Source organism: Rhinopithecus roxellana, chromosome 15 (assembly GCF_007565055.1).
Source record: "Rhinopithecus roxellana isolate Shanxi Qingling chromosome 15, ASM756505v1, whole genome shotgun sequence".
NCBI classification, from domain to species: domain Eukaryota; kingdom Metazoa; phylum Chordata; class Mammalia; order Primates; family Cercopithecidae; genus Rhinopithecus; species Rhinopithecus roxellana.
The window spans coordinates 115090137-115105923 of record NC_044563.1 but is presented as its reverse complement, the minus strand read 5'-3'; the positions used below and the strand labels follow the sequence as shown (position 1 = coordinate 115105923).

Below are 15787 nucleotides of genomic sequence, written 5' to 3'. Positions count from 1 at the left end.
AATGGAGATGTAGATTTGATACCATATCTGTTTTGAATCTGCAGACAATCTTAGAGAAAGTGGCAGGTAGTATAGAAATAGCTTTTGAAAATGAGTGTGTATAAATCCAGCATGCTAATACCAATGACAGAAAATGTAATTCATTTTTTGATTCACAGTTGTTTGTCTCCTTTATTGCTCTTTTAGGATTTAGCAGGAGTGAAAGGGAAGGCAAGAGGTTACATGAAGCATCTTTGAAAAATTAGCTTTTTGCTTTAACATCCCTTTGCCTTTGTGTCTATTTGATGTGCTCTTATTATTACAGAGAATAGGACTTTTCAATGTTGTCAGGAAAGGCTAAAAATATTAAAAATAAAAACCACATTCAGAAGGGAAACAAAATCAGCCTTGAGAATAGCTTTTATTATATTAAAACTGATATTTTCCTTGGAATTGAGTTTTGTAGGTGAGCATAGCTCAGCTTTGTGGGACAGTGCTAGAAATTGCCACTGTTACCCTTAGGCAAGCTCCTGGATTTTAAGAAAGCTTAGATGTAGAATTGCCTTTTGGGCCATTTAGTCTGTAAGAAGTTCCTTTTTTGGAGTAATACAGACCCACCAGAATTGTTCCAGATTTTCAGAGTAAGTCAGGAATGGGTCTTCTCACAAAGGTACACAATTCTGAGATGCTTTTAGGAGGAATGCAGATCTGGTTCAACTCTGTTGTTCAATCCAAGGTCATATATCTGTTACTACCTTATGTTGGAACTACTGGGGCTATAGAAATGAAGTAAAGATAAGTGAGAAGTTGTCACTTTATTTTTATTGAGGTTCCACATCTGTAGATTCAACCAACCATGGACAACAATATTTAGAAAAAAATTCCAAAAAGTTACAGACAGTAAAACTTGAATTTTCCATGTGCCAAGTACTGCATTGAATCCATGTGAATGAATTGATGTTTAGACATTGTATTAGGTATTATAAGTTATCTAGAGATGACTTAAAGTATATAGGAGGATGTGCATATATTATATGCAAACTATACTATTTTATATAAAGGACTTGAACATTTTCAGATTTTGGTATTGGCAAGTGGCCAAACCATATGCCATCATCCCTCAGAGTCCAAGAGTATCACCAAACTTAGAAATGTATTTTGTCTGTTTCCTAAAGCATTGCCAAATAACTTAATTATCATAGATTCTATAAACTCTATGATTAGGCTGGAGTTTTGTTGTATTAATTTATTTATTGAGACCGAGTATTGCTCTGTTGCCCAGGCTGGAGTGCACTGACGTGGTCTTGGCCTACTGCAACCTCTGCCTCCCAGGTTCAAGAGATTCTCATGTCTCAGCCTCCAGAGTAGCTGGGATTACAGGAGCCTGCCACCACACTCAGTTATTTTTTTATTTTTATTTTTATTTTTTGTATTTTTAGTAGAGACAGGGTTTCCCCACGTTGGCCGGGCTGGTCTCAAACTCCTGACCTTGGGTCATCTGCTCGTCTTGGCCTCCCAAAGTGACTTACACTTACAGGTGTGAGTCACTGCACCTGGCCTGGGCTGGGGTTTTAAGTGAAACATAAATTTTTAGAAGATCATGCATATTAGAAGGAGTGATAGGAAGCTAATATTTCAGGCAGCGTCAACTCTTAGGTCTTTAGGGACTGCTCATGGCGCATGGTGGTTGGTCTAAGATCCTATTTGTTGTTTTTTCTGCCCTTTGCTACCACCCATAGAAGGCAAACAAAGGGTAAGTTTTCTTGAGAAATTCCAAAAGCTTGGAGGAAGAGGATGAAATAAATGACAAAACCAAAGGTTAGAATTACATGTGGATTCCATTTCCAGAGAGTAGTTCTGGTATGAGTAAGTCGGAGGAATGTGTATGAAATGGAACCATAGTTAATGTAGAAAGATAGTGGAAGTCTTTCCCTAGGTTTATCTATTATATTTAAAATAGTGGCTCAAAATAATCTTAGTTAGATCAAATGTTGAATTGATCTTCTGTATGGGGAAAGTAAAGTACTTAAGACATGAAAGGATAAACATGATTGAGAAGGAAAAAGGAAACTCAGATAATTTTCTAGGAAATGATATTTGTTTTTCAATGATGGTGGTCTCTATGTAAGGAAAAGGAAAGGGAGAGTAATATCAATACTAGACTGAGTTACTCTTTTGTATGGATGTGACAGTAGACAGATCATATCAAAGTGCTGTATTTAGGGTTTTTTTGAACCATATTTTTGAAGATAAAATGGAGTAGGCTGTATGAAAACTGATCAGAAGAGAGGCTTGGAATCATATCATGAGGAGCTGTTAAGGGAACCTGGTCGTGCCAAGTGTGGTCAAGACGACAGGATAACCTCAAATGCATGAAGATTAGGTTTGCTCAGGATGGGTTACAATGACAACCTAGGCATGGCAGGAAAAAAAAAAAAAAAAGATTTCACAGCCAAAACCATGAAAAATGTTTCAAACATTGAGAGCTAACTGAAAAAAGTGGCTTTCCTTGGAAGATAATACATGTTCCTCCACTGGAGATGTGCAAAGGCTAGATAATCACTTGAGGTTTCTTGTGAGGATATTCAAGCTTTATAATCCCTTTCCAGCGGGAGAGTCTAAGACTCTGTGATTATTGGCAATGACTGGGTGGCCTAGAAAAATAAAAAAGGTTATTTTACAAAATTCTGATCTTACCTGGGGGTTTGGTTACTTTTCCTGACCTTCTTCTAAACACAAAAGTGAATTCCTGGGGCATTCTGTTTGGGGGATCCTCTTACAACTTTTTTTCTGGCCTCAGTTCTCCAGAATTTTTCATCAGACAGAAGGCAGTGACTTCCTAGTTTGTAAACTATGACATTCTAGTTAGTGTGTGAAGAACATAGAGAGGATAGTGGGAGATAAATGTAAGAGCCTTGGAGTTCCTAATTAGATCGCCTGTAAACATCATAATGAGTCCTTGAGAACACATTCATTATGAGTGTTTTTGTGTGGGCTTGAATGGAAAGCACACACATTTATGAACACCCATGAGGTTCCTGAGATAGAGTTTAATGTCTCATTTGGTATTCATTAGACCATGATAGCCAATATGTCTTCAATTTAGAGTGATTCCACCTTGTGTAAAGAAATAAATAAAACAAAAAACAGATAATGCTAAGAATCAGTGAACTGCTCTGAACACTTTTTTCTCTTCTCAGAAGGATTTTTTTTTTCTTGTTGCTATTAGCTTTGTTAGGATGATGCAATTGAATTACAGAAATTACATTCAGTAACTCTTGCTTGCAGCTAAATTATGCAGAGACAAGACTTAGTCAATTGGAAAACTGTCATTGTGAGAAGACTTGTCAAGTGAGTGGACTACTCTATCGAGACCAAGACTCTTGGGTAGATGGTGACCATTGCAGGAACTGCACTTGCAAAGTAAGCCTCTTTGTAAATAAATACAGTAAAAACAGTTGTAAGGGGACAAGTTTGATAATTAGAGTGTAACCTGTTCTTTAATAAATAATGTTAACTCTAAGAATTGTTAGGTTTTTACTTAGCACCCACTAGCCATATGAGCAATTGTGAAACAATGCTGGAAAAGTGTCATGTCTTATATGAATACTTGGAAATTAAAATCTGCTTTCCCTTGCCAACACACTCTAGTTTGATTTAATATGCAATGTTTGGAGTTTGAAGGTTGGGATATAGTGGAAAGAAGGGACTCCTTTGATTTTCAAACAACCTAATGGTTGTCCTTATTCACAACCAGAATAACTTTAAAAGGGGAGTTTAATTATTCTCTACATGTTTTTATTGTCTTTTACAAAGTGTATCCATCACCTGTTTCAAATAATTGTAAGGCATTTCCTCCCTGACTCACTGTCACTCTCAGGATATCCATTATTTGTATATCCCTTCATCTGTTTCAGTGAATTATAACAGCCCCCTCCAAAAATTAGTATGTAATCCCTGTCCAGTTGAAATTTCTTGATAAACATCCAAAGAATGCCATTGTTTGTCTAGGAAAATACAAAACAGATTGTTAGAGCCTCAGAAATGATTGACAGGGTCTGCAAATGTGTTATTTATGTTCTTATAAAAATAGACTTTTTGTTTTCTGCATAATCTGGTTAGCACACATGGGCAGGTAGAATGAAACCAGTGATGTATTTCAGAAAAGTAATTGAGGTGGTCCGGGTCATTCGGGCTGGAGAAAACACTTTATTTGTGGTCCCGGAGTGGACTGGGAATTCTAGTACTGCTTCTGTTTCCCTGATGAGTTTTCTAGGATGAGATTTGAACGATCTCCACAACAGGAGCTATCAAAGGATACTTCTGAGATTATGTTCCATGTCCTTCCTTCCTCAGAGTGGTGCCGTGGAATGCCGAAGGATGTCCTGTCCCCCTCTCAATTGCTCCCCAGACTCCCTCCCGGTGCACATTGCTGGCCAGTGCTGTAAGGTCTGCCGACGTAAGTACTGACTGAGGGTCAGACTGGCTGTCTGTGTTTTGAGATTTATTTATTTTCCGTGTTTTTCTGGACACAACTCATTGACATTGATGAAATGAAACATTGGCAGTTGACGTAACATTAAATATATGGTAAGAAGAGCCACAATATTTTAATCACTTGCAATATGGCAGACACTTAACATGGGCTTTTTTTTTTTTAATCCTAACATCAACTGTAATTACTGTTCTTCTTTCATTCTATGTGGAAGGAATGTGTGTTCACAGGGATTAAGTCACTTATCCAACAAGTGGGTGAGGCTGATCTGTGAATTCACAACTCCAAAGCTCCATAGGCTTTAGTCCCCTCATTCTAAATGATCAAGTTAAAGGCCAAATTCTATATTTTGGCTTTCTGAGGTTTTGCCTAGATTCTCCTCTTCTTAAGGGGCCTTTGTTAGGAACTTCGGGATGAAATTCACTTAAAATACGGAAGCTGTCATTTAGAACATGTGGTATGTGCCACATAATATATTGGCTGCTTTAAATCTACTAGCTTAGTGAATTCTCACAGCAACTCTTGAGGTGGGTATTATTATTATCCCTATTTTACAGGAAGCTGAGGCTTAGGGATGTTAACTTACCAAGATCATGAGGCTGGTGAGTGGCAGAGGTGAGACAGAAGACTAGTTCTGTTGACTACAAAGCCCATAGCCTTTTTATCAATCCATAGTGTCCTCTACAGAAAAGGAGAGTTCTGGTCAGAAATGTATGCTATGGATAATTTTCAAGGTCATTTATTTACCAAAAGAAACACACCAATGTCAGTAGCCTTCAAAGCACAGTGGTCTGTCATCCTGCCGGGAACAGCATGTCACCTATTATGACACTGAAAGTGGGAATAGCAGGGAAAGTGGGTTGCAGCAGCCCAAATAATTGTTGAACTTTTCAAAAAGGAACTTTGTAATCTTCCTTTTTTTTTATGGTTGGCACACTGCACCCATTGCTCTGGGGGATGTACTTGGAGTTGCTCTAAGGAGAAGAACTTTCTTATTTCTGTTCCAAGAACTTCTGGAAGTCATGTCTGGCAATATGGGCAGCTCAGGTGTCTGGATGCTGAATTATAGTTTGATCCCATGATGGAGAGAGTTGTTGGTAGGTACAGATTATTTGTTTTCATTCTTGATATTCTTCAGCAGAAGAAGTTGAAAAACTATTAGGGGCCAAGCACGGTGGCTCATGCTTCTAATCCCAGCACTTTGGGAGTCCAAGGCGGTGGGATCACCTGAGGTCAGGAGTTTGAGACCAGCCTGGCCAACATGGCGAAATCCTCTACTAAAAATACAAAAATTAGCCAAGTGTGGTGGTGGGCACCTGTAATTCCAGCTATTCTGGAGGCTGAGGCAGGAGAATTGCTCGAACCCGGGAGGCGAGGCAGAGGTTGCACTGAGCTGAGATTGTGCCACTGCACTCCAGCCTGGGCAACAGAGTGAGACTCTGTCTCAGAAACAAAAAAACAAAACAACCCCCCCCCCCCAAAACAAACAAACAAAAAACAGAAAAGAAAAGCTTTTAGGGATGTATTAAAAAATGTGAGATGTTTTAGTCTATCATTTAGAGTTCCTGCGCAGATCTCTGAATACCATCTCTTGAAAGTTGTTGTCTGGACATGAAAGTAATGAGTCCTTCAGCGGGTTTGTATCTTAACATTTTGATATTTTTTAAAAATTATAAAAGCACTGTGCTTTTGGCTTAACATTTTCAAAACACAGAGAACGATAAAGATCAAGATGGAAAATTCACCCATAATACCTCCACTTAGAAACACTCTTGAAATTTTAGTGGATGTGTCAGTTTTTTAAAAAAAACAAATTATATTTTGTGTGCAGTTGAGGTTGTACTGTGTGGGCAATTTTGTATTCTGGTCTGTTAACTTGCCGTTTTCACTTAAATATATTATTATGTTTTAAAAACTTCTGCATAAATGTCATTTTCATGAGCTTCATTGTTTCCCATTGTTTGACTGTTACATAACTTTTTTTTAACCAGTCCCAAATCATTGATATCTAGATTGTTTCCCACTTTTCGCTATTATAAAGTACTCTTAAATAACATGTTTTGTATAGACAACACATTTTTGTGTTTTATATTTCCTGAAGATATATTCTTCAGGCTAGAATTACTGGGCCAAAGATGAACATTTTCAAGACCCTGGATACATATAGTTAAATTGCCCTCTCACTAGATGTGTGTGGGACAGTCATTTTTCTTTATGCTAATTTGTTTGATAGTTTTAAGTCTTAAAAATTATTTCAGAAAATAACTCAATTTTATTAAAATGTTGATACCGGCACCAACTAAAACATCAGTGTTTCTGGTTTCTTTCCTTTGCATGGAATTCATAGCAATTTAGTTAGGTAGCACTAATTTTCTCATAGCTCTGATGGGTAGTTTGATGTGTTCAGAGTTTAATAAAGTGGGAATACAAATACATTATTAAAACACTATTCTAGAAAAACTTAAAAAGAAATGATACAAGGCACCTCTGGTAATTAAAAGGTTGAGAACTTCTGGGCTGGAGGGCTTTCATTTCTTACCAGTTTTTAATAGAAATATGCATTAGGTGGTTACTGAGTACTGGTGCCTGGAATAATGATGAGGGATCCTTCCCTGCTTTAGAGGAGCTCACTTTCAAGGCAGAGACATGGTTTACAGTGTCTGGAACTGTAAGTGCACTAACATTAGGCATGTGTACGGGGCACTGTTGGAGTACAGAGGAATGGTCTGGGAGGGAGGTGAAGGATACCGGGGAAAGGCCTAGGATGCTTCCTGGAGGACATGGAGCCAAGTTAAATATTTTGTACCTTCTAGAAGTTGACTTTGGGGGTTAAGCAGTGGGGTGGAGAAGAGAATGAGGATTGCTAGAGCAGAGTTCTAACACTAATCAGTGGAATTTCTGGACGTTTTCAATGTCTTCACGTCAGAAACATGATAGAGAATATTTACTTTGGTTGTCCTTTTTAAATATAAGTATGTGAGGTAATGCATATGTTAGTTCTTAGCCATACCACAGTGCCTACGTATTTCAAAACATCATGCTGTAGACCGTATATATGCATACCTTTTGTCAGTTAAAAAATAATAAAATGTTAAAAAATGACAAAAAATAAAATGTATCTTGTATGAATAACTCAGTCGAATCTTGTTTTTTAATCCAGTCTGACAGTCTGGATTGTTTTGTTTGAATTGGATCATTTAATCCATTCACATTTAATGTTGTGAGGGATATAATTGAAACTCCTGTTTCCTGAGTACCATGTTTTTCCTTGGTTTAGTTCCTTATTTTGATTTTTTTCATTTTTTTGTGGAGCTGCCTGAAGTAAATCTCTTTTATGTGAATTTAAAGAAAAATGCCCAAGATTCTAGGGACACCAGGTAAAGGTAGGGACATGACAAAGGCAAAATGAACCAATATATAAAAGCAGATTGTGTTGGCTGCTCACTCACTGAGTGTTCACAGACTTCTTATGGCCTTGGGAGCTGCAGCACTTACAGATGAGGGCATCTGTTTAGAAATAGGAAAGAAGTTTTTCTAAGCATCCATGGTGGTACAGAAAATAGGGAGTTTCATTCCTCAAACGTTTGTTAGGTGTCTGCTCTATTCAGGGCATGTTTAATATACCTAGTTGCACGTTAAAATTCTCTGGTGAACTTCTTAAACTTGGAGGTTTCCAGGGCTCCACCTAGACCTGTATAATCACAATCTCTAGGCAGCAACATCCTGAAATCAGTATTGTTTTGGTAGACAGATTTGAGATCTACCAGAGATAGGAAGGAATGAGGAAGATGGAGAAAAAAATATTTCTTCTATGCAAAACAGTATGTGTGAAGGAATAAGAGTGGAAGAGGGAAAGGGGAATAGTGTGTTTGATGATAACACAGGATTTTTGTAGGTGACAGTTTGAAATAGAGCTGCAAACCTGAGTTGCAGATGGATGATGAAGATGGTGAAGACATTCAGTAATTCTTACTGAGGTCCTTCTGCCAAACACTGTTGTCAGTTCTGGGGGCAACAGTGGACACATATGGATCGTTTACTCTGGCAGGCACTGTATTTAACCTTTTATATATATTAATTCATTTAATTCTTCCAACAACTCTTAAGTAGTAGGCTCCACTATTATCCCCATTTTACACATGAGGAGGTGAAACCCAGAGAGGAGAAGTGACTTGTCCAAGGTCTGTCAGTTTTCGGGGAGCCAAAATAAAGCCCTGGCAGTCTGGCTTCAGAACCCAGTGGGATGCTCTTGACCTGTTGGCTCTACCCATTGTTCTCCAGAGAGATCTCTGTTACAATAAAGAGCATTATTTCACATGAACACTATGGAAGACACAGAAGACACACAGAGAACGGAGTGATTAACTCCATCTGAAATGTACATATGTATGTGTGTGTTAAGAAAACATCATAGGCAACAGCTGAGCAGGGTATTGACAAATGAAGAGGAGTTTTCCAGGCGTACAAAGTAGATAAGAACATAACTGCCAGAGGGAATTGCACACACAAAATCATGGAAATAAACCAGTGTTGGTTTTGGTACTCCAATCAAGGTTTTAATGCAGAGATGTGGCATAATTAAAGATGTGCTTTTAGAAAGGCTACTGCATCAAGAGAGCTGGAGGTGGTGGGGGTTATGGAACTTGGGCGTATTCCAGGTGGAGGTGTTGAGGCTGGCAGGCAGGCACAGCCTGGGAAGATGCAAAGGAAGGGAAGGATGTGGGTGACAACCAAAGGAGCTGGCACATTAGAGATACTCCACAGGTACTGTTTTGCATGAGACAAATGGATCAGGGACAGAGCATCTGCAAGGGAGAAGTTGCCAGGTTTTGAACAAGAGCCTGTGGGAGACTCATGGTGTGATTAACAGAAATAAGACAGGTGGAGGAAGCAGTTTGGGGAGCAGTACATTCCGTTTGACATGTTTGAGTTAGAGATGCCTGAGGGACAACTAGTTTGATGTGGGTGTCTTGCTCATAGAGGTGGTATCTGAAGCCAAGGCTGTGAATCAGCTCACCGAGGGAGGAAGGATGCTTGGGTGTTCAGCCTCTCTGATCTGCCACTCTCTTTTAAAGTGTAAAACAGTGTGCTGATTTTGACATTCTAGGCTGCTGAGTACCAACGGATGGCTGGAGGGTGTTCAGGGTACAAATACCTAGATACAGATAGGGAAACCTTACATCCACATCTGACAGGGACGTCAAGCTGTACCTGTCAATTGGTTATTCAGTGTGCACCTGAATGGCAAAAGTCTTCAATTATTGCACCAGAAAATCAAGGTCAAAATTGAAGGGCCAGGTGTCTGTGGGTGCAAAAAGATACACTGCGTAACTCTTTATATCCTCAGTACATTTGTTTCTGACATAATGGAGAAGTGTGTGTTGGTGCTAGGTTTCAATTCTGTGTTTGAGCACTGTGAAATATTCTAGTTTGCATGTCACCAGTGTGATATGAAGAGCTTTTAGGTATTCATTTACACTTCTAATTACACTGAAAGCTGTTGGAATGGAGTCCCAAATGCCCCAGCCAAACGCACCAGAGCCTGACTCACCTTATGCTTAAATTTCCTCAGACATAAAAAATATGCCTTTTGGCTAGAGATCAAGAGGCTGGATAATGAGAACTGATGTTAGGCATAGGAATGCAGTGGCAGGGAAGGAGGGCTGTTGTCAGAGAAGTGAGGATGAGTATGAGAAAGCAGGAGAAATTCTTGTGACCTCCAGTGGTGATCCTGAAAGTCGTCCTAAGATAATTTCATAGATACATACATTCTTCACCAGTGCCAAATTGCAGATGGTTGGGGCATGCAGTAACATGTTGATCTCATTCGCCAGCACAAAAGCACCCTGCTATGTGAGGACATAAAGTTCAGTGGACATTTAATTTTTATAAGAGACTGGTAGATTCGAGGGGTGGATGTGTCTCCATGTGTGGTGTGAATGTAAACAATGAGGTATTTTTATCTCCAGATTAGGAGTTCTGAGATGAGCCTCTCAAAGGGGAAGAGAGGATTTGGACAAGTGCCTTAAGGCAGGGGAGCAAATGTGTTAATACCATTGTGGGAGTGGCAAGGGGCAAAGGAAGAAGAAATGTCTATTTCTTTGCTTCCCAGCTTGGGCCAAGAAGCAGATGGCAGATTTGACAACAGTGCACTTAGCAGAACTGTCACTCTGGAACAGGCTGCCTTGCCAAGTTGGCAGCAGCCACATTTGGGAGTGTGGGAATTTATTAGACAAGAATTCCAGACCTTGGAGGTGTGGTCTCCACATATAGGTACATTGGGAAATCCAGCTCTCATTAGGACCAACAAGTCATGGTTAACTGTTTTACCTACAAAATTGAGGTATAAAAGATGATCAGGGATAGATTTTGTTTAGTGAAGGACCTATCCAGACAATTATATTAATTCTCCATTTTTTTTTGGTATCTACTTTTAATATTTGAAGTTGTATTGAATGCCAGAAATAACTCTTATCTGTGGATCAAGAAATTTGTTTTTTGCTGCCTACTAGAGGCTCATTAATTTGAAAATGATTTATTATTACTCACAATAAGTCCTGAGGCTTGGGGCTTGGGGCTGGAGATAAAATTATAGACATTGTCCCTACCCTCCTGGAGGTTGCAATTAGCAGCAGGGACATGGTGGGGTGTACAATTAAATGGGAAATTAGGATGTCACGTGATATATATTCTGTTGGGATTAGGTCCAAAGTACAATAGAATAAAAAAGTGAGGACGATTAACCAGTGTTAAAGGGTAAGAACAAGTTCTGAGGGAAGTCAGCCCTAAGCGGAAGCTCATGGGTGTATAGAGGGGGAGGTTGCCAGTGGAAGGTGGGTGGGGTGCTCTGCCGGTGTTTCTGAGAAAGAGAACAGTACATGTAAGGCCTGGAAGTGAGAGAGAAAGCGTGTCTAGAATGTATGTGGAGGTGTGAGTGTTTGGGAGGTTGAGTGAAATCACAGGAAATGGTGGGCTGTGAACTTTGGGAGATAAGAAGCCTCATGAATGGCCTTGTTTGTTGAACTAAGGATTTTGGACTTTATTCTGAGAGCTTTAGGGACCCTGATTTTAAGCAGGGCCTCATGTTTACACTTAAAAAATGTATGTCTGCATAGTATTCCATGGTGTATATGTGCCACATTTTCTTAATCCAGTCTGTCACAGATGGACATTTGGGTTGATTCCAAGTCTTTGCTATTGTGAATAGTGCCGCAATAAACATACGTGTGCATGTGTCTTTGTAGTAGAATAATTTATAATCCTTTGGGTATATACCCAGTAGTGGGATGGCTGGGTCATATGGTACATCTAGTTCTAGATCCTTGAGGAATTGCCATACTGTTTTCCATAATGGTTGAACTAGTTTACAATCCCACCAACAGTGTAAAAGTGTTCCTATTTCTCCACATCCTCTCCAACACCTGTTGTTTCCTGACTTCTTAATGATTGCCATTCTAACTGGTGTGAGATGGTATCTCATTGTGGTTTTGATTTGCATTTCTCTGATGGCGAGTGGCACATATACACCATGGAATACTATGCAGCCATAAAAAAGGATGAGTTTGCGTCCTTTGTAGGGACATGGATGCAGCTGGAAACCATCATTCTTAGCAAACTATCACAAGAAGAGAAAACCAAACACCGCATGTTCTCACTCATAGGTGGGAACTGAACAATGAGATCACTTGGACTCGGGAAGGGGAACATCACACACTGGGGCCTATCATGGGGAGGGGGGAGGAGGGAGGGATTGCACTGGGGAGTTATACATGATATAAATGATGAATTGATGGGTGCTGACGAGTTGATGGGTGCAGCACACCAACATGGCATAAGTATACATATGTAACAAACCTGCACGTTATGCACATGTACCCTAGAACTTAAAGTATAATAATAAAAAAAAAAAATGTATGTCTGACTGTTATATGAGGAAGGACTGGTGAAGACTGAGACTAGAAAATGGGAGAGCTAGGAGAGACTAGAACATGGGAGAGCTAGGAGAGACTAGAACATGGGAGACCTAGGAGGCTGTGGTAGTACTGAAGAAGAGGGACGATGACAGCCTGAACAAAGACAGTGTCTGCGGGCAGAGGGTGGGGAATGGAGAGGAGGAGGTTGACTTGAGAAACTTAAGAAGGGAACATTGATAGGATTTGGACACTGACTGGACATGGAGTTGTATAAGACAGAGAGATTAGAAGGATGCCAGGCACTGGGGTGTGGGAGCTGGGATGGATACCTGTGCCATTGCCATTCACTGAGAGGAGAATGCAGGAGTGGAACATATTTGGGTGGGGAGTGAGGTGGCTGCAGGTCAGGTTCTGAGGGGAAGCAGACTCTGAAATAGAGATTTACGTGTACCTTATTAGGAAGTGCTCTGAGGATCAATTCTGGGATAGGAGTGAGGTGGTGAAGGAAGAAGAATTGGGCAGAAGGAGAAGTTGAGCTGCAGTGGTGACAACACATACTGAACTCATTCCTACAGGGAGCTTTGGAGCTGGAATGGTCCTTCAAGTTATCCTCAGTTTGGAGAAAGGGGGCCAGGACTGTGTACCATGTTCTTCACCTTGGGCAAGGTGGCTCTCTACAGCCCTATACAAGTCTTAGATCTCCATTCAGGGGAGAGCTGTTAGTTGCCAACTGTCACAGCAGTTGTAAGAATGTATCCTTTGCTCATGGAAGTAGATCTCCACATGCCACAGCATCGACTAGAGGGTATGATGTTAAGCAAAGCGTGTCCCTGGACTTTCTTCTTCCTGTGGCTAAAATGGACTAGATGACTACTATTTTATTTTATTGGAAGGGAGGAATGAAAGCCCCATTTCTTACCTGGTCACCCTCTTTGCCTTTCAGATCTTGCCCCTCAACATCGAAAGGGGTCTAGGTTCTTTATCTGCAAACATAGCACTTGCCTCACTTAGTAATTATACATTCACTGATGTGATTATGTAATTACTGTCTGTTTCCCTGATTGTAAGCTCCATGAGAAAACAGCTTTGGTTCTTGCAACATTATATCACCAGTTAGCATGTTGCCTGCCCTTTAGTAACACTAAAATATTATTTGAATGAAGAATGAACATCCCATGAAAACCAGAGGATTTTATAACTAGGAAACCACAGATTTAATCAGCCCATTTTTAACAGATACAGATATAGGGGCTCTGAAAGGTGAGGTGGTTCTATAAGACCAACACTGAATTAGTGGGAGAGATCTCTTAGAGTGCATATCATTGCTTCTGTTCCTCCTAGAGCTGGGGCTAGAAGGCTCCTCATCAGGGCAGGAGAGGGAGTGACCAGATATTTGCTTCTTTTTTCCTGTTGAAGTGGATGGAGAATTTGGTGGTGTTAGATTAGGATCATATCAAATTGACATATGCTGTAGTTGCTTAAAAGTGAGTCAGCCAGTTAAGTCAAGAAATTAGTTTCAGTGCAATCTAAATTGAGTGGTAGGAGCTCCATTTATGTTTCTCTTTGAAATTTTCTGCAAGTTCACCCCCCTGTCCTTCCTGGCAGCCTTTTAAACTCACCTTTCCAAAGGCATTCTCTCTAGTGCATTGATCTAGCACTTTACAGGCTTTCCTGGTATTTCTCACTTGTCTCATGTGTATTTCTCACGCCCACGCCCATGATCACAAGGAAGAAGAAATGGTGTCCTTCTCCATTGTGGCTGAGGTTCTGAGGAATGGAGTATATGTGAGTCCCCTTTCACCCAGTTGTTTGTTTTAGCTGGAGTGTCTGAATCAAAGCTACTGCTAATTGTACTCCACAGCGATTGCCACCAGTTCTTTCTTGTTTTAGCTTCTTACTACATCAATTTATTCTCTAGTTCCTTTGGCAACTGTAACATTGAAATAATTGTATATCCTGGCTGTAAAGGCTGGGCAAACACAACCATGATGAGGCCTGCCTGGGAGATTTAAGGGTTATCCTCCACACAATTCCCATGTCTTTCACTTTAGACAAAGAGATTTGTATTGCTCAGAAGCAGAGAATCTAGGTTTCTGTGGAATCTGTTGGAGTTGGAAGGTACCTCTGAGGTCATTTTGTGGCACAGCAGGACTGTCTGACCCATTTTTATGTTTTATTACAGCAAAATGTATCTATGGAGGAAAAGTTCTTGCAGAAGGCCAGCGGATTTTAACCAAGAGCTGTCGGGAATGCCGAGTAAGTTAATTTTATGGTCCCTATCACTTCTGGAAAACGAATAGATAGATGTGTGGGCTTTAGATAAGGTTCTTGAGTGGGGCGTATTGGCCTGGATAGGTCCCTGAGGGGTGGAACTCTCTGTGGTGGGCTGGCGTACAGGATGAGGAGGATCCAGCCACTGTCATTTATGTGGTTAGCTTGCGGTCAGCTGTGGATCAGGTAGCCTTGGAAGAAGCTATTACGGCAAGGATGTGAGAGGAGAAAGAACTAACAGCTACTATTAGTTAGGGAGGCTGGTGGGTGGCCCCAGGAAAAGGTTTTGAGTTGGTGTTAGGGGAATCAGTCTGCAATGCTAGTTGTGATAATACTAATTCTACTCCCAGAGGGCTGATATACTGTTAAAAATGCCTCTTTCTCCTGCCTGCCCCTCCTATGTATTACTTGAAATAAGATTTATAAAATCATAGATCTCATTCAATAATCATTCAACAAATATGCATTAAGCAAATGCTGTATGACAGCATTACAGTGGGTTCTGGATATACAACAGTGAACGAAACAAAGTCACTGTCATTATAGAACTTGCAGAGTAGTGAGGGGATAGTAAGAATTAAACAAACATATAATATAAAGCCAAATTCTATAAAAGTATGAAGTAGGCTGAAGGAATAGAGAGGTCTGAAGTGGGGATGGGTGGACTGAGAAGACCTCTCTGAATTGTAAGTTTGGAACAAAGCCCTGGGTAAGGTGTGGGAGCCAGCCATGCAAGTATTTGGGTGAGTGATTACTTAACCAATAATTGCTTCCTAGGTAGATGAGGGAGAAGGCACATTCCAAACAAAAGGAATTGCACTTATAAATGCCTAAAGCAATAAAGACAGCAGGTTTTACTTAGGGACCTGCAAATAATTTGACTTGGGTGAAGTTCTAGAGCACATGTGGGAGAGTGATGAGAGATGAACCTGGACAGATAGACAGAACAGGTGAGAATGGAACTAGTTTGGACTTGATCTCAATGGAGATGAGAGTTCATTGAAGCTTGCTGTCTCTCTCTTGCTCTCTCTCTCTCTCTCTCTCTCTCTCTCTCTCTCTCTCTGTGTTATGAGCAGCCATGCATTTCCAAAGGTCATTGTGATTGCAATGGGAGGATTGATTGGAGGAG

The 15787-nt window shown here is 40.3% G+C and overlaps 1 protein-coding gene across 1 annotated transcript in view; it reads left to right on the top strand.

Annotated features, from left to right (window-relative positions):
• Positions 1-15787, top strand: part of NELL1 (neural EGFL like 1) — a 949982-nt gene that overhangs the window by 264626 nt on the left and 669569 nt on the right. The window contains 3 exon segments of the mRNA XM_030918045.1: positions 3268-3402; positions 4336-4438; positions 14570-14643. Of these exon segments, the coding sequence (XP_030773905.1) occupies positions 3268-3402; positions 4336-4438; positions 14570-14643 (312 nt within the window).